The sequence below is a fragment of the Pararge aegeria genome, chromosome 22 (genome assembly GCF_905163445.1).
Source record: "Pararge aegeria chromosome 22, ilParAegt1.1, whole genome shotgun sequence".
NCBI classification, from domain to species: domain Eukaryota; kingdom Metazoa; phylum Arthropoda; class Insecta; order Lepidoptera; family Nymphalidae; genus Pararge; species Pararge aegeria.
In genome coordinates this window covers 10,616,801-10,644,385 of record NC_053201.1, presented here as the reverse complement: position 1 = coordinate 10,644,385, position 27,585 = coordinate 10,616,801, and the positions used below count along the sequence as shown (strand labels likewise).

At 36.7% G+C, this 27,585-nt stretch overlaps 1 protein-coding gene across 1 annotated transcript in view; it reads right to left on the bottom strand.

Moving 5' to 3' along the window:
- Positions 1-27,585, bottom strand: part of LOC120633740 (F-box/LRR-repeat protein 7) — a 53,530-nt gene that overhangs the window by 2,021 nt on the left and 23,924 nt on the right. Inside the window, exons 2-7 of the mRNA XM_039904069.1 lie at positions 7,641-7,871; positions 6,859-7,050; positions 4,526-4,670; positions 2,655-2,840; positions 1,694-1,839; positions 1,131-1,304 (exon numbers count right to left, since the gene is read on the bottom strand). Coding sequence (XP_039760003.1) covers positions 1,131-1,304; positions 1,694-1,839; positions 2,655-2,840; positions 4,526-4,670; positions 6,859-7,050; positions 7,641-7,859 — 1,062 coding nt within the window. The 5' untranslated portion in view covers positions 7,860-7,871. The remainder of the gene's footprint in view (positions 1-1,130; positions 1,305-1,693; positions 1,840-2,654; positions 2,841-4,525; positions 4,671-6,858; positions 7,051-7,640; positions 7,872-27,585) is intronic.

Here is a 27,585-nt window from a genome sequence, read left to right as displayed (position 1 = left end):
TGGATTATCCCGACGAACTTGCCGTTGGATTGTAATTAAAAAAAAAATTGTGATTACTACATTCTATCAGTTTTTGGTTTTCATTGTTGAAGTGAATTTTAAACTAAATAACTGCTTGTTGGAACAGATACGTGAATAATAGTAGTATTAATAACATATCGACTATGCATTTAATAATAGCGTTTTCAAGAAGTACGGAAACTCTTCCATATGGTATTTAAAAACGTGTTACCATATTACGAAATAATGTTGCAGAGTGCATAAGTATATTTAATAACACATCACCCTGTAGAAATATTAAATCAAAAAAAGCATATATAGTGCAACCTCAATATAAAAAATCGGAGGGGAACAAGAAAATATTCTTAATATCAAGTAATTCGTTCAACTGAGGTTTGTTATGTTGAGGTTAGATTGGTCTAAAATTCGTTATAAAGAGGTAAAAGAACTTTTACGTTTCTGAGCCATTTTAACTTAAATCTTTAACAATAGTGACGAGCAGAGGTGTTTACATTACTTTCCATCAAAACAACAATGATTACTGTACAAACAAAAGCGTGTCGAAACATGTCGAGACATGAATCACATTAGGTATAAGATTAAGAGTTATATTATTTGTGGAAACTTTATATAAAGGTTTTGGGTTGGCAAAATTCGTTAATGAGAGGTACGAATACTTTTTCTTGATAGTTGAAAATTCGTTATAAAGAGGTTGTACGCAAAGAATGTTCGCAATGTAAAGGTATATTTTATATTGACTCTTCTGGACAATTCAAGGGGATTACGAAGAATTTGTTAAATCGAGGAAGTCGTTATATTGAGGTACGTTATATTAAGGTTGAACTGTATATTTTTCTGTACAAAATAGATTACATACACACACATAGATTAGTATACACTTTTGACAACTCCATTGAAGATAAAAATCGACTTGCGCTTAGTGCCTACGCTACGCAACGCATACCTAAAAAAGTGACAGGAGTCACTAGATTTTAATTTTGCATGTGATGTTAGAGCTGTATTGGATTTCTTTCTGTAAAAACTATACCAGTTGTTTACTCACAAACTATTAACGTTTCGGTTTCACAGATAAGTTTACACGTTGTATAAACGCTCCCTTTAGTATTTACCTGTAGCCCGGCTTCAGATACATCAGTTGCCCCTAAATCAAGAGCCCTTAACCTCGAACAGCCCCTGCCGATCGCTTCCACGCCGTCGTCACCGAGAGCGCCGCATCCTCTCGCGTTAAGATAACGCAGTTTATAGCAACGCCGTGCTAAAGTCCTTATACCAGAATCTGATACCTGGAAGCCGTATAGTCAAAATTAATGAAATGTTTCAAACATATCAATATTCAAATCTTCAGTAAATGGAATTGCAGTTTTCTGTTATGGCCAGATAAAAGAGAGAACTGAATTTCATAAAATATTACATGGCGAAAATATCTGGTTTTATTATTTTGACTATATCAGAAAGCAAACCAATATAAATAATACATAAGTTATAAACAGAATTAAACTAAAAGTAGATAAAGATGACTTTAAGGCACTTAATTCACGGATTTATTTTCAATCAAATTATCCAACACACCGCTCCAAATTATTAAAAAAAACAGTTAGTACGTAGTTGCAGTTATAAAAAGTTTGACTCTATCACGGTGGACTCTCGCTAACAAAAAGTTTCATTATCTTACCTGAGAACATTTAGCGACAGAAATATATCGTAACGCTTGTCCCAACTTCGCCAACTCATACAGACCGAAGTCCGTGACTCCCGTACAGTCAGAAACACTCAACTCTTTGAGTGCGCAATATGAAGGTATCCACCGAACACCGGCATCTGAAAGAATTCAATTAAACCTTGTTAATCTTAACTTATATTAAAAGTATTTATATAAGTTATTATTATATACTTACTATAAAAGGTAATTGCATAATATTAAAAGGATAATAACAGACACGCTAATTGTTGAGGGCAGTATTGAGCATTGATTTATATTTTTACAGCCTAATGTCGGAAACTAAGATCAACTTTTTAAAAATCCTAAAAACTCAAGTACCTACCTGCTTTTGAAAATACACAAAACGTGCTGGCCAATCCAATATAAGTTACATGTGACGAAGTGAAGGTAAACAATATAAACTATACAACTTGTAACCGAATTACGAAATAATGTCGAAGAATTCATAAGTATATTACATAAGGAATCACCTATTTCGTCACCGAATCTCCTAGTCAGCATATTTGATTTTCCATACAAACGAATTCAAATTTATGGCAACCCTATTGAAGATAAAAAACCGAAACGCGCATAGTACCTATATAGACTACGCTATGCGACGCGTACTTAATAAAGTGACACGAGTCACGTGATTTTAATTTTGCATGTGTTGTCACGGCTGTATGTCATTTCTTTCAGTAAAAACTATGGCAGTGGTTTACTAAAAAAATTTTAGGTTTCACAGATAAGTCTCAGAGACATAAATTTACTATAAACTCTGTGTAGTATTATTTCGGTTCTCATTTACACGTTGTATTAAAGCAAGAACTTTTTAACCCTTTTTACGAAAATTTCTAGGACGGAGGAGTATGAAATTACATAAACTTATAGTTTAGATAGAGAAGAAGTGAAGAATGCTATGTTTTTTACTTACCTGTGACTAGAGTGCACCTTCTGAGGTAAAGATATTGCAATGACGGGCATGTGTGTAGCAAGGCACATAGGCCAGCGTCGGTAACTGCGCTACAATCAGTTAAGTCTATGTATTCTATCGGCGGTCTTCTCGTAGTTAGTCGACTCTCTAACCACGCCCACTCTGGCCAGTCCACGTTCGGACAACCTGAAATATAAACAAATGTTAATAAATCATGGATAAGTAATAGGAACCAATCCGCACTGGGGCAGCGTTGTTAAATACGGCCTTAACCTCCTTGTCATGGGTCTCCCATTATGATATGATATGATATGATGAAGTAATAGAGAGTTAAGATTTCCAGACGAATCATAAATAGATCTCGATAGATATAATAATTCAATATTTAAACTAGAACTATTATTAGGAGCATAAAAAGCAGCGTAATGGCAATATAATACTTCCAGATTTTTTACCCAGTTATATTCTTTTAATTATTTTCAATCAAACAATATACTCGAAATAGAAACTTTGTTCTTGATTAATAAGACTATTAATTTCCATCAAAGAATGAACTTTTAAAGCAGAATTTCGTTTGGCTCTTGGAATTATGACTTTCGAGATTGACTCGATTCGTAACTTGTTTACGGCTGCGGTATTGTAAACAACCGCTTAATTTTGAATTGTAAAGTTTTCTGATCATTTAATTAGCTAAAGTTCTGTTGTAGTCGTCGTTCGTGATTGCATTAAATTAATCATAACAGTGAAGCGGTGATAGCCCAGCAGGATTTCGACTAACTACACTTCGGGGGGTGAGTTCGAATACCAGCACGCACTTGCAGCAGTTATGTGCATTTTTTAAGCAATTACAATATCACTTGCTTCAACTGTGACGGAAAACATCGCGAGGAAAACTGCATGCCCGAGAGTTCTACATAGTGTTCTCAAAGGTATGTGAAGGCCACTAATCCGCACCAGCCAGCGTGGTAGCCTTAACACATTGTGAGAGGAGACCTGTGGCCTATAGTCGGCCGGTAATGGGTTGGTATGATGACAATCATGTCTAAACGAAACCTATATTAGGATATTAGATGTACAACTACAAGATCAAAAGCTCAGTACCATTTGTAACTTGTAATATTTGTAATTGTAATTTATATTTAATTTTTATTTTTAAAAAATATTTGCACACTGTCTGTGACAGTCGATTGTGAAGAGTCTGTTTAATGAAATGTGTAATTGTTATGTACCCACAAGTTGGCGAATTAATAAATATTACTAATATTAATGATAATTTACTTGAGGTTGTCCGGTGGACTACGGCTTTAACCCCTTCTCAATGTGGGAGGAGACCCGTGCCCTATAGTGGGCCAGTAACGGGTTGATATGATGAATCATAAAAGTCACAAATACTTATTCTTGGTTGGCAAATGTACAAACAAATTTTTTTATCATCTGAGCACCACTCATAAATTTCAAAATAAAATGTGCAAAGTTATAAAATGACTTCAACAAACGAACTTAATACGCCCGAATCCAGTGAACTTGTCATCAGTCTGTTTCTGAGTACCTACTAAATAACCGAATCAAAATAGATCCAACCGTTTATTGTCATAACATCATTAGCCTGTAACATCTGCTGGGCAAAGACCTCCTCTCTCATTGGATAGAGCATAGACTTACCCACGCTGCCAAATGCGGATTGGTAGGCTGGAAAGACTATTATCTTGTGATAATTAACTGATGGTAATAATGAATACCGATGGTCTTGCGATATTACCGAGACAGCGGTTTTTGCTTTAACAAATGGGCATTTTTGCTTATGTAATGGCACTTTTGATGCGTACATAAACAACATAAAAATATGTACATTGTATGTAAGTTAAACTTACCTGTAAGGTCTATATGCCTTAAGTCGACCAAGTCCGTGATAACCGGCGCAAGTGCCCTAGCGTCCATAGTATTGGATCCTGTTAAAGCTAAATGCGTTAAGTTTCTGAAGGTTGCTACTAGCAGCTGTGCACCTGCCACTGTCACCTGGAATAATAAGTAAATAAATAAATATACAACGACAATACACACATCGCTATCTAGCCCCAAAGTAAGCGTAGCTTTATGGGTACTAAGATATCTGATGAATATTTTTATGAATATAATACACATAAATACTTATAATATAAACACCCAGACACTGAAAAACATTCATGTTCACCACACAAACATATTTCCAGTTGTGGGAATCGAACCCACGGCCTTGGACGCGGAAAGCAGGATCACTGCCCACTGCGCCAATCGGCTGTCAAATATAAATAATAAAAGCATAAAATTATTGACGTAGTAGGTTATGCGGAATTTTAAAAGACCGCCATTATTAGATGAAAAACTTAAGGTAACTTTATGCTTATGTTTAAACGCTGGTGTAATTACTCGCACATGAAGTTTAACATCTACGTCTCAAATTGGTGTCCATCAAATTAAACGGCGGCACTTTTCAGGTCGTGTCCCACGCATATCCTGCGAAGTTTTGCTCGGGTCACTTACGCGTTTTCACTTACCATCAGGTGGGCCATCTGCTTTTTTGTGCTGTCGTTATTATAAAAAAAAAGCGACCAAGAAACTCAGCAATTTTCTTTTCTAGCATCAACAATTTAAATTTTAAAATTAATTATTTGTAGTAATTTAAGTGACAAACACACACACACATAGCCAAAGGTATGGACCGTCTACATTACTAGGTAATAAAAGAAAACCCGATATCATTTTGAACGCCGACAAAACCTGCCAAGTATGGTTGAGTTAGACAAATGTCTAAACATCCAGCCGCGTCGAATGCCAAGATTTCGGACGCGTTATACCGTTACTAATGGTTACTAATGAGACCGGGCACACAATGAAAGAAAGAGAAATATTGGGTGCCAATTGGATAAAATAGTGGCGATAGCGGTGTATATGACCTCTATGACGCAATTAATATGTAGCTCTGATATCAATTCCAATTTCCTGAGTTATATTAATAGAATAAATACTACTCAATGCATCATAATCGTGGACTCAAGAGCTAGCCTGCAAATGAGTACATTTGCAGGCTAGCTCTTGAGTCCACGAAAGCTTGCGAAAGTTATTAAGCCGATATCCCTAGGTTTCTGTGTGGCATCTACCTGAACGATAAATCACTTGGTCTTTGTCGGTAGGGTCGTAACTAGCAAGCAACTGGCAAAGTTTCCCAGACTAGAACACAGAAAATTCAGCAAATATAAATTGTCGTCATCTAAGGAGGCCACGATTCTCCCTACCAGGGACTGCCCACTTATATGATCACAAAGAAGGTGGTAGAAGGCGCAGATATTCATGTACACCGCTATATATAGACCAATGAGTGGGCAGAGTGGGGCTTGAAAGAGCAAATAACCGCAATGCTAGCCACCATCTGAGACGCAGATGCCTCCGCTCTTTAGTGGAAATTTTCCCCGTTCTCAGTTCTCAGAGCTAGTCTGGCGAAGTACCACCACTAATTTCTACGGCAAAGCCATGCTGTCCTCCGGTCTGAAGGGCTTGGTTGTCGGTGTAATTACAGGCAGGAGTGGCTTAACGCCTACGCATCAGTTTGATGAATTCAGGGCGCCGTGTTGCAGGACGGGTTCCTTGCCTGCCTTACAGCGAAGCGTTGCTTTGTTTATAGGCGATAGTTTCCTTCTTACCATTAGGTGGGATATTCTTTGGCCCATCTATTATTATAATGACAAAGAAAACATATAAGGAGGAGATGTCTCTTAAAAAGTTCAAAGTTTGTATTAAACGTAAGCTTATAGGAAAGTCCTATTATAGTATAAAGGACTACGTAATCGATAAAAAAGCTTGGGTGTGAATTATTGCTCTAACCAGGCTGCTTTTCTAATAATTTTAAATGTCATTGTGAGATGGTGATAACAAAAAAAAACACCCGGCTAAGTTTGTTGTGGGCTTCTTATTAGACAGGGACGCGTTTGGAACCCTCGTAGCTTTAGTTTTAAGTTTACGAAAGTGGTTATCGCCATCATCTCACTACCGTGTAATCCATATGTACGCATCAAAAGTGCCACATATGGGCCTACTTGAATAAAAATATTTTTGACTTTGACTTTGACTATACCCTGAGGCTTCCCAGTGCGATTGTTCTGTTTCCGGACGGGATACGTAAAGACAGGGAAGTTGCACTTTTTGGTGACAATATGAAAAGTTTCCTTACAGCACAGGTCTTCGTCCGCCACTCCCTCACAGCGCTGACGCAGGGTCCAGCCCTGGCACCAGCACATCTAGCTGCAACTTCCAAGGGGCCAGCTGCTCTTATCCTCTTCCAAGGTTCCGGCCTTGCTGACAGCCTGGCGACGAAGCGCGACCATCGCCGACACACGCGGGACATCCGGCAGAGATCCGATACCTGAAATCACGAAAGTATTCCTTAATTTAATTTGTTTACTTTTATGCATCAGATCGTCATCATCAGCCTATTAATATGTAACAACTGGGCACAAAAATTATTAGGTATTGTTCTGAATAACATTTTATGCAATTAAATGTTAATGTTATAGATTTTTAGTACCAGCCTGGACTTAGAAAATTGGTGGTGTTAACCCCTGTGCATCAGAGAGCCGTTAAGCCGACGTTTCCGGTTATTATCACTAGCTTGTCGTTAAAGCCCACCAACAAAAATTGGAGCAGAGTGGTGGGTCTATGCTCTTAAACCGTATCTCCCATGCGATAACATGATTACTATTACATGTTTATAATAATAACTGGGATGTAACAGCTTTACCGAAGAATGGATGCGAGCGCTGAGAGGTCGACGACATCGGGAGGTAAGAAGTCATGAGTGGCTTATATTCAAATGGTGCAAATTCTGGTGTTCGTAAATATATAAACTTAACAAAATTTACAAGGGTGACCACAATTTATGGACCTGTCAATCTAGTTTATTGATTTTTGCCCATCAGAATTGGCACCACTTGCTTGTTCAAACAAGAATCTTACCTCAAGATAAGATAATATTTTTAGCCATAAAGCATCAGTCAGGGTGTTGTCTCTCCGCCTCCTCGAAGGCGGTCCGCAGTCCGCTAAGGTGTGGTAGCCCTGGTCTAAGCTGAGCTCGCTCAGGTCAGCTGCGAGGGAGAGGGCAGGCTCTGGTGGGGGTGGAGGCCTCCGTCTTGCGCCCCCGCACACCCCTGGCCCGGAGCAACTCCCCGTCGACATGGCGCAGGTAATCTGTAAAAGAAGCTTCCATTATTATTCAATTGTTTTTGTAACAAATAACCTTAATACTAAGAATGTTAAGTTCATAATCAACAATACAACAAAATAATCCGGGGATAAGCATAATTCGAAATTTAAATAGCAGAATTCAGACTTCCTTGTAAACATTATGGATAACTGTCAGGCATGCAGGTTCCCTCACGATGCTTTCCTTCTCCGTTAGATAATAAATTCGTAAAGTAAAAGGTGAGGGATCGAATAACTACGATACAGTGCCAAAGAGTCATACAAAGAGAGAAAAAAAATCAATCAGAAATCGTATACGGTAAAATTTCTAGCAAAAACTACATTAAATGGCATACTTATTACTGAAAAAGATGAAAAGCAACATAAGCTAATTTTTATCCGAGTAAAACCAACAGTTTGTAATTCCCCGTGATACTTAAACGCGTACGTATTATAATATTCGGTACCTAATAGCTATATCGTTATTTTATAGGTAGTTGGTGTGGTCATTTGAAATGGACTTGCCTGAGAAGCGAATGGTGTGGTTTAATACACTTGCCTAAAAAATGCCGATCTAGCCTAACAGAGGTCTAACCTAAAAGATCCTCATCAATCAGTCTCACATCTTACCTCAATCAGATAACAACAATGAGACGTTCAAAATAGAGGGTTCAAGTAATCTGTCTATATGGATTTGCTTAGTAATCCCGCTATATGTTAAGGCACTCATGTTCTCTAGACCTTGCCTCCCCTTGAGTTTGTATACCGAGATTTGACCTTTAATTCTAAAAGAGAGTACATCTGCAAGTTTGGAATCTGTATATCCGTTCATAAGGAGCCATCTAGCTAAATGCTAGCTTATAATCCACTATGAGGTAGCCCTCTACTACAATCTCGACTTTTGGTAGACTAGCAGTGTATTATGAAAATTAAGCTTAATTTGCTATACTCCGCGAACAGCAGCAGAATCTGTATAGTGTAATTTATAATTACTTCAATCCGTTTACTCCATACCAAAAAAATTCATTGTAAAGTCAACATCTCCATAATGCTCCGGTTTCGGAGCGAAACGTGCGTAGAGGGTACATTGCCGAGGATCTTTTTGGTGTGGAGTAACGGATTGAAATAATTATGAATTACACATTCTGCTGCTTACAGATTCTGCTGCTGTTCGCGGAGTATAGCAAATTAAGCTTAATTTTCTTAATATATTATGGATTTCCGCAAAGTAACGCCTGCTTCTATCCAATATCCAAGACTAGCAGTGCCCCACGCATTTGTTCACGTATGAGTCTACAAAGGCGTGGGGCACTGCTACTCGTGCTATAAATTACTATAAATTATTGACATTATGGTGAACTTTTTTTAGAACTTTTAAAGAAGAACATTCCTTTCTAGATTATTTTGGCGTAACTTTAACCGTTGACATGGCACGCATAGAAAGCTCTACGCTCCGCTTTATTGGTCGTAGCGTGATGTTATATGGTTTATAATCTTCCTCGATAAATACACTATCCAACACAAAAATACTTTTTCAGTTCGTACAGTTTCTGAGATTCAGCCAATCAAACTCTTTAGCCGTATAATATAAGTAGAGATCACTAATGAATCTTAATCTTCAGTGAAAGCATACTTAAAGATAAAACATGTTATAATGCCTTTACGTCTGACAGTAGCGAGAGATGAAAAATAGGGCATATTTAAACGAAAAGGTTTCAACCCACATTAGGGTATTTTAGAGACAATTGGGATCCCCCAAGTAAACGTAGCAATAATACGTAATAAATGCTTTTATTTCAGGCCAAATACCCATATGACAAAAATTAAAACAAATACGGTAACGATTAAACTAATATAAATTAAATTAAATTAAAATTATAATGAAATTACAAAATAAAATCATCAAAAACAATGCAACTAAATAAAAAAATTAAAATAAAAAAAATCAAGTTTGAATTTCAAATAATAATAGATAATTCTAACAACGTTTACTTCCGATTCACACTGCGATGCTTTTTCAACCAATGCCGGAAGAAAGTGATATCAAGTGCTCTTACATTGCCCCGAGAATCCCATAGCATCTAGATGGTTACGGGCTGACCTGTTGGCAGTTTTATTAAATCCATACAATCAGTTTCTTCGCGATACGTACCGGAACGCTAAGTCGCTTGCCGGCACTTCTTTGTCGGTTGGGTTGTAACTAGCGACTCTCAAAGACTCCCAACAGACCAGAGAAAATACAGAAATTATGAATTCTCAAACCGCCCCTGCCAAGGATTAAAGCCGGAACTTTCACTTGCCAAGGAGGTCGACAAATTCGGAAAATTCATTTGGGAAATTTATGTTCTGTTTTACTGAAATAGTTTATACCACCACTAAAAAGATAATAAAAAGTTTGAAAATTTACGATGCGTCATAATCTTCCCTCTTCACGATTCATAGTCTCATAGGACTATAAATACAGGGTGTTCTTTTTGGCCGTGGTCTATAATGTTGGATAGAGGCAGGCGTTACTTTGCGGAAATCCATAATATATTATGAAAATGAAGCTTAATTTGCAATTACTTCAATCCGTATACTCCACACCAAACAGATCCTCGGCAATGTACCCTCTACGCACGTTTGTCCAGGTGATGTTGACTTTACAATGAATAATCAATTATCATAATGATCTGTTTGGTGTGGAGTATACGGATTGAAGTAATTATAAATTACACCACACAGATTATCCTGCTGTTCGCGGAGTATAGCAAATTAAGTTTAATTTTCATAATATTACGTATATTAGTCTATAAGGCAATAATTGAAATTAACAAAAATTAACAAACTGAAAAAGCTCTACTACTTTTCAATTTGATATTTAATAAATATTTAATTTAAAATATAGATATATATATAGTTTTCCCAAATTGAATCTACACCGCGCTTACCACGACGCCAAGCTCGTGACTTTTATTCTCACCGCCACTTAAAAAAAAACCCCAACCTGTATAAAGGTATCCGCTAGAACTTAAGCAAATAAAATATCTCTTGATGCAACGGTGAAGGAAATAGTCCTGCATGCCTTAGAGTTCTCCATAATATTCTCAAAGGTGTTCACCAATCCGCACTGGGAAAGCGTGGTGGACTGCGGCCTTACCTAACTCCTTCTCATTGCCCTTCTCATTTACAATGGATCCGTGAACTGGTCTGGTATTAAGTTGATATGATGATGATGATGATGATGATATAAAGTATTCCCAAATTGAATCTTGTTTATTCCCACAGCGCACACCAAGGCACTAGAGAGGTCGGCAAGTTCGTGACATTTCATCTTATTTCCCTTTTAAAAAAAAGCCCATCCTGTATAATGGAACCCGCTAGAACTTTAACCAACATAAATATTCAATGAAATACGACAGAAGGAGTCCAACATTATGATTATGAAAATAAAACATCCAGGTAATGTTTATAAGACTGTCAAGATGTTGGTTACATAATTTATTGGACAATTAAATTTTCAAATTACTCTACGTATATAAACCGATGTAATTGCAGACCGTGCTCGGTAGGATCGCTTTATTTTACACTGCTCTCGCCCTGCGGCGTTGCCTAAGACAGCCAGCTTAATGTAGCATTTTTCTAAATTGCTTGTTAGAGGACATTCCATTTTTTTTTTGTTTCGCTACAAGTTACACCTTGATTGCAATCTTTCCTGGTGGTAAATAATGCAGTCTAAGATGCAGTTACTCTATAAAAACCGTACACCTTAACAGTTTGGGAACCGTACTCCTTAACTGTTTCTCGTGATTCCGCACTCAGGTATCCTTTAACACGGTCTCTCAGAGACCTTTATAATGCTACTTTTGCTGTGAATAGATGCCAGATCACGTTTCTATACGGCATCGTACCGGAACGCTAAATCGCTTGCCACCACGTCTTTTTCTAGCCACGTTTAAAGCCTCCCACGCGACCAGACCAAAGAAATTGTTAATTCCTAAATTTACCCGCGGATTGACCCGGACCTATCACTTTTCATCAGACGGTATTTACCTGTATACACAGTACTATCCACTGCGCAACGGGGGTCGTTAAAAATAGTTAACCTTTTCTACAAAAAGGACAGGCTTTGCTAAAATCAATAAATCAACATTTGGGCATCCATGGACTTGGCTTGAAATCAATAACTATGAAAGGTTTTGTCCTGACCTGGCCTGAACTTTGGTCCTTCAACTTACAGCACGCCTAGTATAGGCAGGAGACAGTTTTCTCCCCTGGGAAAGGACTCAGTTCACTTCTTTCAATAACAACAATATTTTATAAATATAAAATGCATATAAAACTTGACGCTACAGTCACGTCTCAGACTGATGTGAAAGGCATATACTTATTTCGGCATCGACGGTAGGAGAGCCGTAGCTTAATTGGAGAAAGTGCACAGGCCACGATTGCCAGAGAGTCGCAAGTTCAAATCCTGACGGTTCCGAATATTTCCAAAATATTTATGTGCATTTTAAATTTATAAAATTGATAAATCCTCCAAATGTAGGTAAAATACTAATAAAAATGTATAAAAAAAAACAACCATATTTTGAAAATATTAAGCAATAAATGGGAAAATCCCTTTATGGAGCACTGGGTTGGTATACACCAAGTGCTCTAGGAGCGAAGTACCTTAGGTAGGAGATTCCTAATTATTTATTATTTATAGGTTTGCCCAATTTCAATTTATAACATAGTAAATAAGATAATTGTTATTGTTGTAGCTATGGCGTTTTATCTGAATTAAACGTTATTATATAAATTTAGGGTTGTTTCGGGAGATCGCTTGAGACCGCCTTTGCGCATTTTTATTTCCAATATTTATTATTTATCCCTTAATTGTGTGCAATAAAGAATGTATCCATCTATCTATCTATATGTTTTACAGTTTTATTTTAATAACAGTTTTATCAACTCTTCGTGTAACAGTGATAAAAGTGGTTTATTGTTAAACGTGAAGACTATAATTAATTAAAAATATTCATATTAATCATTCATAATATAGCATGGAAAATAATAATATAAGATAAGTTGAGCCCGTAATGTCTCACAATGGATGTATAAATCAATCGCGGATGTCATCTGTGTCTGCTCGAACGGACGGGGAATCATCGAGGGTGCATCAACATCGGGATTATTGCGTAATGACAAATTGATCGAGATGCTGTTTTGCTTAACCAATTATGGTAACATTGTTGCGATCATTTTCTAATATTACCGACTAGCTGAATGTAGATCTGCGATGTTCTAATGGTTGGCAAGTTCAACTAGGCATCACTAGGTCCTGAGTGCGATTCCTAGGTCGGACTAAACATTTTTAGGTATTGAATGTCAATAGCCGCGCCTTAGAGAGCACGACAAACTGACAGGCTTGCAGCATATCCTGTATACATATAATTTTATATTTTTATTAAAATATGATTACCTGCAATTGGAGGAAATATCAAATAAATAAATAAATAAATATAAATAAATATACTACGACAATACACACATCGCCATCTAGCCCCTAAGTAAGCGTAGCTTGTGTTATGGGTACTAAGATGACTGATGAATATTTTTATGAATTATATATACATAAATACTTAGAAAATACATATAAACACCCAGACACTGAAAAACACTTAATGCTCATCACACAAACATTTTCCAGTTGTGGGAATCGAACCCACAAATATATAAATTATACAAACATTTTCGGAACCGGCTGGACTTCAACCCTCATCTTTCCGGCAATGACAGCCTGAGTGCTTGGCCAAGATGCCAAAATTATCATATGAGTTTTAATCAGCAGGTACTATCCCAACTGCTAGATTTTTATTTTATATATGTAAATGTAATATTATATATTAGCCGTGACTTTGCCCGCGCTTATTTTGACACTAAATCATAAGAAAAACAAAAAAATTTAAAATTACAATTTTGGCGTGCATCACACTTATAACACATGGTTATGAAAAATAGCTACATAATGTTCTCGAAGCAGTGTGAAGTCCACCAATCCGCACTAAATTAGCTTGGTAGACCGAGGATTACGGCCTTCTCTATAATCTTTCTAGCCGTTACGGAGAGTATACAAACGCTGTGAAACGAGAATTTTATATAATAGACTTATAATATTATGTATTTAGTATTCCCAGCACTAGAAACGGGTTCACTGAACTTTGAATATATAGACACATCTATATATGAATGCGACCACATGTTTCAGAGTGACACAGTTACATACAATGGACCAATCTACTCCATTGCACAACCTTACGAACAGTAGCAAGCAGCCATGCCGAGTTATAGGGTACACATAATATTTATAACATAGTGATATACAATCTTACGTAGTGAATGAAAAACATTGTTTTAGAATTACCTAAATCTTGTAACCTAACTAAACCTAACTTAACTAGATCGTACTGCTAGACTCTCCCAATTCTAGTGAAGTTAGCAAAGCATTTGCCAGCAGATCACAAATAAAAGGGAGTTCTCTTCGCATGCAGCTTAGTTCTAGAGTTCCTGATGCTTTTACGAATATTTCTGGCGTAGCTCCTCCAGACAAAAAATGAAAGTAGTGAACTGAGTCTGACTGAAAAATGTCTCCTGTCTATACTAGCAGTGTTGTAAGTTATTGGACCAAAGTTACGATAAAAGGGTGTAAAAAAAATGATCTGCTATCGGAAGTTAGCAAACGCCAACGGCAATGCCAGAATTATTCGTTAGAAGCATCAAGAAATCTAGAACTCAGCTGCATGCGAAGAGAACTCCCTTTTACTTGTGATCTGCTGGCAAATGCTCTGCTAACTTCACCAACACCAGTCCACCATTAGGGATTTGACTCAAGGACTTTGCCTATGATCTTTCAAAAAGTCGGAAGAGTATAAGAAGGATTTAAGTAGCAAGCAACGTCAACAACTTAAAAGGCACACACATGTTATTTATAACATATTGTTATGTAATGTTACATAGTATAAAATAAAGATAATTCAAAAATTTCTTAAACATCGTACTGCTCGATTCTCCCAGTCCACCAGTGCGATCTTTAGTCAAAGTGCTTGTTCCAAATCACTAACTGATATGTCGAAAGAGCAAAAGAAGGATGGCAGTAGCCAGTGGCGTGCACACAGAGTATGTACAGGGTATGCAGAAGATATTATAATAGAAGAAAATCTCCAATATGAGATAAATACTTGAAAGTAGGCTTTTAACATTTTTATAAATCGTACTGGAGAATTTCTTCATTGTGCATACCCCCTATGCACGTCACTGGCAGTAGCAAACAGCTACTTAAAAGGCACTCACGCTATTTACAAAATAGTGTAACGTAAACTTACGTAGTGCAAGGAAAATATCGTTCTAGAATCACCCAAAGATTTTACTGCTGGAACTCTTATAGTCCACGATCTTTAGTCAAAGTCCTTGAGTCAAATCACTCACTAGTCATTGCTAGGGTAGCTGTGATAATACTCTTAAGGCGCGTCACGCCTATAACATATCTTTTAAGACCACTATTTTGCTTTTCCGCAAGCCGTAACGTAAATGAAAATAAAACATTTTAAGAGCTAGGCTAAAGAGCTAAATTGTAACTGCATGTATAAAAAATCTTAGCGGGTAGTTAATCAAGTTGGTTTAGTTAATATCACTTACTTTTGGTAATAGTCGTTAAAGCCCACCAACCCGAATTGGAGCGTGGTGGTAGACCGAATACGCTCTATAAAACCATCTCTCCTATCAGAAACGAGGGTTGTGCCAGCTAAACGACGCTAATAGGTCTCGGATGATGAATAGTTAATCAAGCCAAATACAACCGCCCAAGCACTCCGGTCAGGTTTATAATATGATACCTCATTTTGGAGATTGCTCGATAAAAATAAAAAATTATGTATCGTTAGAGCAAAATCGGTCGTAAATCGGAAACAATCGGCATACGATATTTCAGCATCGATATCCCGGAGATCACGTATACGGAATCGAATAAATTGCGAATACCGAGTGTAGGCGGATGGCGGTTCGGTTTAAAGGAAAGGAGGCTGCGATTTTTAAGAAACACCATAGTTTCTCAAAACCCTTATATGTTAGAAAATAAAGACTATTATTGAATGGAGTTCAAGACAATGTTGTGTCTCATAATATTTATCGACATCAATCTCGGAGTATTCTGAACTCTCGAGAGCAATAAATCGTTTTATAATCATAGTGAAGACAGGATTGTAGGCGATGAATGATGCGGGGTCGTTGACCATCCTCTTAATATAATTATGTTATCTTGGCAATCTTCGCGAACGCCCGTAGGCTACGTCAAGTTCGTAAAACCAAAGGCTAAAATATTCTTCATATTAAACTTCAAATCCCATTAAGAATTCAAAAAAAATTAAATATATAACGAAAAATAAGTAAATATAATTAAAATAATCATTTATAAATTTGAAATTCTTTATTTTTTATTTTTATTTTTCCATTATTGTGACAAGCTTATTCGTTAACTTAAAATTAAATTCACAAGATGTTAAAACATTGTCAACACCTAAGTATAACATATTGACTGAAATGTGAAAAAAAAAACATTAATAAACTCTGCATACCAAAATGGCTTATCTAATATGTAATGGAGTTTTATCATTTTTAGATTATGGCTGATAATATTACTTAGAATACTGTGTATACTCAAAAGCTTAAAACCAGTCACTTCTTTATTTGCTCTGTATTCGGCTCAAACATTGCACTGATGTTGATGCAATTTGGCATATATATAGCTAGAGAGAATAGAATCCTAGAGATCCTACAAAGGATTTACAGCTAAACTGATCTATTGTATCCTGGAGTTGTGCAGGATACTTTTCATCCCAAGAAAACGACGGTTCCCGCGGGATTTAAATTAAAAAAAACGCGCCTAAATTCTACGTAGTCTACATCTATACTGATATAATAGAGAGGAAAGATTTTTTGTTTGTTTGTTTGTACTCAATAGGCTCCAAAAGTAGTGGACGGATTTTAAACATTTCTTCGCTAAAGGAAAGCTAAACTTCCACGAAGTAATATATGCTGTAATTTTTTTTTAAATAATGATGATCTTTAAGAAAATAACTTGAATGTTATCCAAAGTAGCATAATTTTGCTTCTGAAAGTCATTACTTAGCGTGCGCTGTGAAAACTATTCATAATACACAAAAATTATATACTACACAATTATTTATTTAAAAAGTCCGCGAGGGAATATATCTTTTATAGTTAAAGCACAATAGCAGCTTTTGTGTTCTAAAATTTTATTAGACCACCGATAGAAACAAAAGTTGGTAACATTAGTATCGCAGTATTAATTCTTATTCAAATAAATAGCTTTATCATCAAGCGTATTTATATTGCAGGAAAATACATTTTAATTCGTTCCAATCGGACATTTAATGTACTAAAAGTTATCGAGAGTTTAAAAATTTTTAGTAAGTACTAGGTGTACCTAAACAAAACAATTATTCTTGGAGATTAGGTGTATCTCTTTGAAAAAGTTCATTTCACAAACTACACCCGTTTTTTACGAGAATATGCCAGTTAAAAATATGATTTAATAAGACACAAACGTGTATAAAGCCGCGGGCAACAGCTGGTAACTTATAAATACGAATTAAAGTTTTATAGTTGGCCATAAATTCAAGCAATGACTAGTGACTCTTGCACTGGTAAAGATAGAGTAAGCACGGTCGAAGCCCTAGGATTTCGTGATTGGTTATCGAAGTTTTTAACCACTTTACCAACGATTCAGTTCTTTTAATCCGCTACAGGTTAGCCCTTTAACTGTTATCACAACTGATTGCAAGTGTTGAATGGTGACGCAGGCTAAGAGTGCAGCGGGCTAACCTGTTAGGGTATATACGTTATATTAAACCCGCACCCCTAATTGGTTTCAACGTTGCCATCGTACTGGAACGCTAAATCGCTATTTCCGTAGGGTAGTAACTAGCTGTTCCACGAGCGTCTAACAAATCCAACAAGAGGGGCATGCCGTGGTGGTTTTTTTTTTGGGTATACCGTAACGGACTACCGCCCATTAGAGGGGGGAGTCCCACATAATCTCCGTTCTGCCCAAGGGCCGGCGCGGCGGTAGCAATCCACCCGGTCAAAAAAAAGGTGGTAACTAGCTACGGCCGAAGCCTCTAGATCAGTCCATAATTACCCCTGCCGGATATCGAACCATGACCTTTAACTCATAAGACAACATCGCTCACAACTGCGCGAAGAAGGTCGTCGAAGGAGTTGATTGAAGTTCACCTTTAAACAATTATTGTTTGATCGATAACTCCCTATTAAAATGTCTTGCCACTACCAAGTTTACATTTAGGTTAATAACACGCTTTGCGATGGCGCCAAGTTGGCCCACGCATCGCCCTTGGCTGCAACTAGTATTTGCTTAAATTAACTTGTACTTACTGTCAAACACGTCGTGTAAACGTAAATGGATTTAATCGGCCATTTATGAAATGCTTTGATACGTTTGGGCGTAAGAATAGTCATTTTGTAACAGTAATTTTCGTAAAGTGGATGAATATTAAACTTTTCGGTACCTACTACTTTTAAACAAAGGTTTTAATAAAGGCATAAGACCCAGTGTACATAAAATTCACAAAATATATTGATGAGCATGAATGTTTTTCCGTGTCTTGGTTTTTTTCTGTATATTATAAGTATTTATGTATAATCATTATCATCACCATAATAATCTACTACCTACCCACTACGGGGCACGAGTCTCCTCGGGTTAAGGCCGTAGTCCACCACGCTGGCCCTGTGGGGATTGGTGGACTTCACACGCCTTTGAGAACGTTATGGAAAACTCTCAAATACGCAGGTTTCCTCACGATGTGTCCTTTGAACGTTGAAGCAAGTGATATTGTAATTCCTTAAAACGCACATGACTTAGAAAAGTTAGAGGTGCGTGCTGGCGTTCAAACTAGTCCCAACGAAAGTGAAGTCGAAGTGCTACCCACTGGGCTATCACATCATTTATGTATACCTATTAGGATTCATAAAAAAAACATTCATCAGTCATCTTAGTACCCATAACACAAGCTACGCTTACTTTGGGGCTAGATGGCGATGTGAGTATTCAAAGTCAAAGTCAATGTAATGTTGAATGAACGCTTCATTAATGCTGTGGTCTACCTGAATAAAACATGTAATAATTTAGTATTTTTCAATTTTTGTCTACATCAACGAGGTTGGTGAATACATCTTGTTATACTTCAACTCAATTAACTTATGATAAACGACTAAGACACCGGGAGGGATCTTTGCATCGTTCGAGTCCATGTAGGACTGCGGTGCATCGATAATGCAGTCGTATTTATACCAAAATACCCACAAACTCAATGTCATGAACATAAATATCTGGTAAATATGAATTTATAGTTATCAAAAGTTTAATTATTTACCCACTTTATAAATTTACTGTAACACGTAATACTAAAAGCCGAGGTAGGTATGTGTCAGAGGACAGCGTCGTTAAACTGATAACATCATTCGGTTAGCTATTCAGATCACGGACTCGGTCTCCATGCGAATGACAACTTTCACTGTATCGACATGTATAATATAAAACTACTAGTATAAAATGTATTCTAATATTATAAAGCAGACTTGTGTACGTATAGTAGACGTACGACGACCTCCTTGGCGCAACGGTGAGCGCTGTGAATTTAAGTAGGAAGTCCCGGGTTCTATTCCTGGCTGGGGCGATTTGGTGTTCCGATGCGATGTCGCGATAACAGGATAGCTCGCTACCATCTAAGACTGCATCATCACTTACCACCTGGTGAGATTGCAGTCACGGGCGAACTTGTAGTGAAATAAAAAAATTAAAATTTTTTCATCACCGTTTATTTTAGCGTTTTAATTGATGAGTCAAGCAAAGAAACCTGATGGTAAATGGTATATGGTAAACCATCGCCTATAAACCTAACAACTTTCGACGACCGATTGGCGCAGTTTGCAGCAACCCTGCTTTCTAAGCCCAGGGCCGTGGGTTCGATTCTCACAACAAGAAAATGTTTGTGCGATGAGCATGAATGTTTGTTAGTGTCTGGGTGTTTATATGTATATTCTAAGTATTTATGTTTATTATTGATAAAAATATTCATCAGTCGTCTTAGCACCCATAACACAAGCTACGCTTACTTTGGGGCTACGTGGCGGTGTATTGTCGTAGTATATTTATTTATTTATTTATTACTACATGGTTTAAGCCTCACATGCATATAATAACATCAGTAACTATTCCGGAACACATATTTTTTTTATTAGTTATAATTGCTGGACCAAGCAGATTTCCCACATTATGCTAAGTGGAAAACCGTTGCCTATAAACAGAGTAACAACACTTGTCAAGGAACACGTCCTGAAACGTGTCGCTCTGTGTCCATAAATCGAGACGTAGGTGCTAAGCCTGGAGATTGGGGGGGCTGCGTCGACCATGTGCGAAGTTTCCTGCCCTTTTCTTCATTTAATTTCTCCTGCAGGGCTAGCATAGGCAGTAGATAAAAATTATATCCCCCGATTATATCCCCTGACGGGGGATACAATTAACGCGTCCATCTGCTAAATCACGGGAACATGGAATAGGAGAAGTTTACCCCGGTCTATTATTACACATATATTGTTTGGATATTATTTCCACTTATGCGCTAGTACTCTGATCCCTACTAATATTTATAAATGTCATTGTTAGTTTGTTTGTTACGCTTTCACGCAAAAACTACTTAACCGATCCTCATGAAACTTTGTATATTGCATATTCTTGGAAGTGTTAGAAGTTATATAGGATACTTTTTATCCCGACATTAAGCTCGGCTTCTTTGGGAGAGAGGATGAAAGTGTTTGACGATTTTACAACTTAACTCCGACAAATTATACCCGACTTAAATAATTATTTTTGTACTATAGAGGTTATACTATGTGTTTAATGTTGCCCAAACTTTGTGTAGATCTGAATGTGGTTAGAGGACAGAACTCCTCAGCGGACAAAAGCAAACCCCTCATTTAAGTCTTAGCGATACTGAATACTTAATTTTTTTTTAAGAACTACATCTTTTTCTGCGTTTGATTTTGTTTTTTGAATGCAACATCAAAAAACAAAATCAAACGCAGACGAAGTCGTGGGCAACAGCTAGTAAACAATAAATATGTCAGAAAATTGAACGCCAGAAAGTAACAAACTGTTGGAAGCAATAAAATTTATTCTATTCTATTCTATTTATCAACCCATAACCTACTGCTACGGCTTCAAGGCACGGGTCACCTCAGAATGACGCGGCCTTAGGCCAAGCTGGACAAAAGCAGATTGATAGACTCTACACGTCTTTGAGAACATTATCAAGAACTGAGACTTCTTTAAAACATGAATACCTATTGTATATACCCTTGGCAATAACATAGCAAATACAAACGTGTGACTTTGTTAATAAAATTAACGCTGCGAAATTAATTTCAACTAACTAATTTCTCCATTTAATGATATTTTATTATTTAGATTAATATTTAATTATGTTTGTTGTACCACCTACTTATTTCTAATAACATTTTCTTGTACGCCTTTGGTTGCCTGGAAGAGATCGCTATTTAGCGATATATAACAAGATATAGATAGCTAACAAGACCCAAAAAAATGGTTTCTTACACACTTAAGTAACCTTCTAATTCAATTACAACATTATTTGTATAGTCTGTATTACTAATAGTACTTCACACAACTATTACATTATCTAATTAATCACTTGTTGACACTTATATTATTACTACGAATTGAAATATTGACTTATGCCGTGATGGGCATAATTGTACAACTTTGTAAACCATTCAAATTTAAACTCTATTATTATTTGCAATGGATATAAAATTTATAATAAATACACAAGTCGGGGGCTACAAGGGCAAGGCGTGGGCTTAGTGAATGTTGGCGCCAAAGTGTATTTCGGAATTCGAATTTATAGAAACGTCAAACTAATCAAAATGGCTGTAGCTGTATAATGTACTGTCATGTAAGTTGAGCGTTAATAATTGTTCCTATTTCATATTGCTCCTGTAGGCGCGGTAAAATTTTTTGTTTTTATTTTTTATATTGTATTCAGTTTTATCGAGTTCAGTTATTAGATTTTAAAATTAAATAAGGGCATTGATCTCCTCTGAGAATGGTGAGGGCTAAGGCTGTAGTCCACTACGCTGGCCAAGTGCGGATTTTTTTAAATCTTTTTTTAAGGGCTTTTACAGAAGTGCGGATTTGTAAACTCCACACGCCTTTGAGAACGTTGTCGAAAACTCTTAGGCATGCCGGTTTCCTTCAATCTTCCTACGATGTTTTCCTTCATTGTGAAAGTAATTGATATTTTAATTGATTCAATTAGAAAAAAAGCACATAACTATGAAAAGTTAGAAGCGTGTGCTCCGCAGCACATCGAACTAGGTTCCCAGGGAAGCTGAAACCCTAACCACACAAGCTAGATTGTACCAAGCTTAATCCTGGCCCTTCCTTTATCTATGCAATAGAAGCGTCTTGTAGCACTTTAAAGTACTACCCAATGAACACGTGTTGTAAAGTGTAATGTGTCCATTCGATTTGCGGATAGACTTTCCGATAACCCCCTGAGGGGTTGCTACGGCGTCACCGGGGGAGTGGTGGCGAGCGCGAAAGCTCGCGATGAGAAGAGCCCCAGGGCTCGACGACATCGGAGGGGACGTTGTAATGTGTGGCATAATGTATTAATAAATATAATTTATTTCTAACCAATAGGCTATCGACGCGTCAAATTGCATTCGTAAATCAAATTAGAAATTTCTTTATTCATGTACGAGTGTGTCAAAATTTATAGTAACGAATATCATTATGCTTAGTAGCGTAACTTATTATACGGAAAACTTTTGGATTCCCAAAACAACGTGAGTGTAACGTAAATAACTGCAACATGTTTGCAACTTTACCATTTTGCATTATCATATAGCAGATAATATCAGTATTATTATTTCTGCGTATTATAACTCCACGTAATACAGTGATTATACTTGTGTTTTCTAATTTATAATCAAGTTTTATACTACCTATAAGTTAAACCTATTATAATACCATATATTTTTAAGAAAGGTTCACCAGTAACTTTTTTGTAAGATCGCTTCTAATTTGACGGCCGATTGGCGCAGTGAGCAACCCTGCTTTCTGAGTCAAAGGCAGTCGGTTCGATTCCCACAACTGGAAAATGTTTGTGTGATGAATATGGATGTTTTTTCAGTGTCTGGCATGTGTCATCAGGCATCTTTGTACCCATAACACAAGCTACGCTTACTTTGGGGCTAGATGGCGATGTGGTAGTATATTTATTTAATACTTATTTACTAATTCTTCAAATAATTCTCGTAATTGTGGACACAGGAATTAAATATCAGAACTCCCGAGTATCTAACCACCTTAGACACGTAGATACAATACAATGTCTCGCATACTGACACTGGAGACTGTAGAATCTAATGGATATAATATTTCCAAGAACGAAAGCAGATACTTATTATGAGAAGTGCAGACGAAAATATTACCCATAATAATAGGAAACTTCATTGCATTATGTCCTTTAATACTGAGCTAATAAGGTATTTATTCTATTGGTATTCATTGGCGTTGTATTTGTCCTACCTTTAGAAATACATCCATTAACTAAGTGATGTCTAATACGTTTTACCTACTATTCATGCATTTTTCAAACGTCTAGACATTTAAAAGTACTTACGCTAGTAAATATATTGAAACGTAGATTTTAGGGAAACTTTTCTAGTGATGAACACATCGCTAGGCTGATTGAAAAATCTACACATATCAAATTTACTGCAAACCTTGAACATCAATTAGGTACTACATATATCTACTACTATCTACTATACTTTGAGATGTCTCTCAACAAGTTTACGTTTAAGTTACGGAAAAATCCTGTTATAATATTGAGGATTACTTAAACGATAATAAAGCTTGGGTGTGAATTGCTCTAGCTTCATAGCTTAATATAAATTTACCGGAAGATGGAGATAACAAAAAAAAATTTACCCGGCTAAGTTTGTTGTGGGCTCTTCTTAGACCAGGGCGCGTTTGGAAACCTCGTAGCTTTAGATTTAAGTTGGCGAACGAAGTTATCACCATCCCCTTACAATAATGTAACAAATATGTATGAACGCTTCATAAGTGCCAGTGATAGGCCTACATGAATCAAGAAATTTTGAATTTGAATTTGAATTTATATACATGAAAGTAGGTTTGATTGCCTGTCCCTACTTGATTTTTGCATAGTGTTAGTTGAAATGACTGAGAGTAACATAGATTTCTTTTAGTCCCAGGAAAAAAAACGGATTTATAAAATAACAGAACGTAAACCAAGAACGGGGGAAACGATGTTTTCCTTCGCAAAAAAAAAAACTAAGTTGAAGCGAGGGATATTTTATTTGCTTAAAACGCACATCCCTACTTCCCTACTAATATTTTAAATGTCAATGCAAGTTTGTTTGTTAAGATTTCACGCAAAAACTACTTAACCGATCCTCATAAAACTTTGTACACATATTCTTGGAAGTGTTAGAAGTAATATAAGATACTTTTTATCCCGACATTAAGCTCGGTTCCTTTAGGAGAGGGGATATAAGTGTTTGAATATTTTACACCATAACTCCGACAAATTATAACCATTTTAAATAATTATTTTTGTACTATAGAAGTTTTAATATGTGTTTAATTATGCCCAAACTGTGTAGATCTGATGAATGTGGTTTGAGATTGCGGACAGAACTCTCAGCAGACAGCAACAAACCCCTCATTTAAGGCTTAGCGATACTGAATACTTTAAATTTTTTTACAACTACAACTATATTGAATGCCTCATCAAAAAACAAAATCAAACGCAGACGAAGTCGCGGGCAACAGCTAGTAACTGATAACACTAGAGGTGCGATTCGAACTCCGCCCTCCGGAAGTGAAGTCAAAGTCCCACCAACTGGGTTGTCACCGCTTCCGCACTGCTTATAATTTTAATTTGGCATATTTTTCACGACATTACGTATTGATATTTATACTCCTTATAGACTTAATAGTGATTAATTTTGATAATTATTTAAGTTATTTAAAGCCTGACGCTACACACTAAATAAAATAAATGCTTCCAATCAAAAGTTTAGTTACATTTCATTGATGTTACATTAAAACACATCAGTAAATAAGATCCAAGTTTCGTTTAGTTCCTTAAACTCTTCATTCGACGATGTTGCAAGCTATTTGGTTCTAATAGGTAGTTACATAAAAAGTTAAAAATAAATACGCAAACGATTTCTTAACCATCAAAGCTCTTAATCATGAATAATTGATTAAACACGCCAATTTGTTCCACATTAGTTTTTGCTACGTAATATTTTAATCGCTCAGTGGATATTTAAAACATGACGGCGTTACTATATAGCGTGTCTGTATGTTTGCTTGTTACCTTTTTACGACGAGCCCTCTGCTAATTAGCAAACCATCCCCTTGGGAGAGGCCATTAGTCCAGCAGTAGACTATTACGGGCTATTGATGGGGGGTCTACCAACAGTGGTTTTTCTTTGAGTTGCCGCTCCAGTATCATGTATTTTTATTTACGTCCATATGGCCTATTAAGTTTCTGATAGGAGAGACGGTTTTAGAGTATAGACTCACAAAACTGACAAACTTAGATCAACGCCTAACTAACAAAATACGGGTAAACTTCGGCTAACAAACTAAGGTTGTTGGTCTGGGGTCTAACAGGGCACAGCCTAATGGGCTGGAAGACATCTTTCCACCATAGGTTTCCCCGACAGCCCTCTGTGCAGAGCATTCATGGATTCGTGGAGTCGGGCACGGGCGTGGTAGAACAACTTGAGATCTACCTTGGATCCCACGCCACTTTCTCAGAAATCCTTGACAACCTGGGCGGCCTGCTAAGCTTCTGGAACGAATCGAACGAGGCCGGCTTGAGTAGCAACATCGGAGAAGTTGGACGTATAACAAGCGATGCGCTTACGAAAACGGCCCAGTCTTAGAAGAAGAAGAAGAAGAACACTGCTCGAATGCGGGTTGGTGGGCTTAAACGATTTTTATCACAAGTTAGTGATAGTAACCGGAACTGACGGCTGTACGTGTTCTCGAAGGCAAAGAGGTTAACACTACCATTTTTCAAACACCGTGGTATTCAAACAATTTTCGATTCCTCCTCCTCTTTCGATTCCCGATATTCGAATCCAGAACCTCGAGATCCGTAGTTAAACATGCTAACAACTAGACACTTATGTGTCTTGTATCCAATACAAGACACATAAGTGACCTAACGTACTAAGAATGCAAAATGCTATCCCAATTGGACCACACCGCAGGATTATCGTCAAACGGTTGAATAATCTCAAATTAGTTTTGTCTCGCAATATCCATAACTTTACTTTTACATATTGCCATATTGCAATATCCCCGCCGCCGGCTCGTAATTTATGCCAATCGAACAAGTGACATTTTGGAATCCGTAACTTACACGAACATTGCTCGTTGTATCACGGAATTTTCTTTATGTTGCAATAACAAATATAAAATATTGTCTTCATCATCATGCGCAAAATTATGGAAAATGTGTGCATAAATTCTGTCTAGACAAAGACTTTTTAATGAACATGTTATGTGCGCATAAACTATAAACTATGTCTAGAAATAGCCTTGTTAATGAACATCTTACGTGTGCATAAACTATCTCTAGAAAAAGCCTTTTTAATTAACAGCTTACGTGTGCATAAACTTTGTCTAGAAAAAGCCTTTTTATCAAACATCTTTCTCGGCCTATCAATGTCCCACTTCTTGGCACAGGTCTCCTTTCTTACAAGTTTTAGAGCATACAAAAGACTTTGACTATTATTATCATATATTAGTGATAAAAATTTTATTCTAACATGAACAGTATACAACGTGTCAATGAAAACCGAAATATTACTTCACAGGCTTCAGAGTTACATTATGTACTGTCCCTGAGATTTATCTGTGAAAGCGAAAACCTAATAATTTGTAGGTCATAAATCATAAAATCGAGTGTAAGGTCGCGTAGCGTAGGTACTACGCGCGTTTCAGTCTTTCATCTATAATAGGGTTGTCAAAAATAAACACTTGGAATGTTTTGAATTCGTTTGCATTGGAAAATAAATATACTACTTTTGATTTTATATTTTTACAGGGTTATTATGGAATATTCTTATGCACGCTTCATAAGTATTTCGTAATTCAGTTACACTTTGTATATCCAAGCTGACTGACACACGCAATCGCTTTACTAAGTACTTTATTTTTCAAAGTTGACATTTTTAAAAGTTTATCCAGTCAAACGCGAACCCCAGCGAATATACGATGACCATCGATTTTTTTTTATCTGTACAACAGTGATGAACGAATTAAAGTATATTATTATTTAATTGCAAAAAACCGTGAGGTTGGAACTAAATAATAGGGCACTGACCTGAAATTACCGTTTCAATTTTAAGCACCATGTGACAGACGAGTTTCTGTGTAACTAATAATAGAGTTTTTTCTATCAATGAGCGGTGTGGTAGCAGTGGCTTGGGGTTCTATCTCTGGCATTCACCTGTAACTTTTCGAAGTTATGTGCGTTTTTAATTTTAGCTTTTTAAATTTTAGATTGATGATGATGTTGAT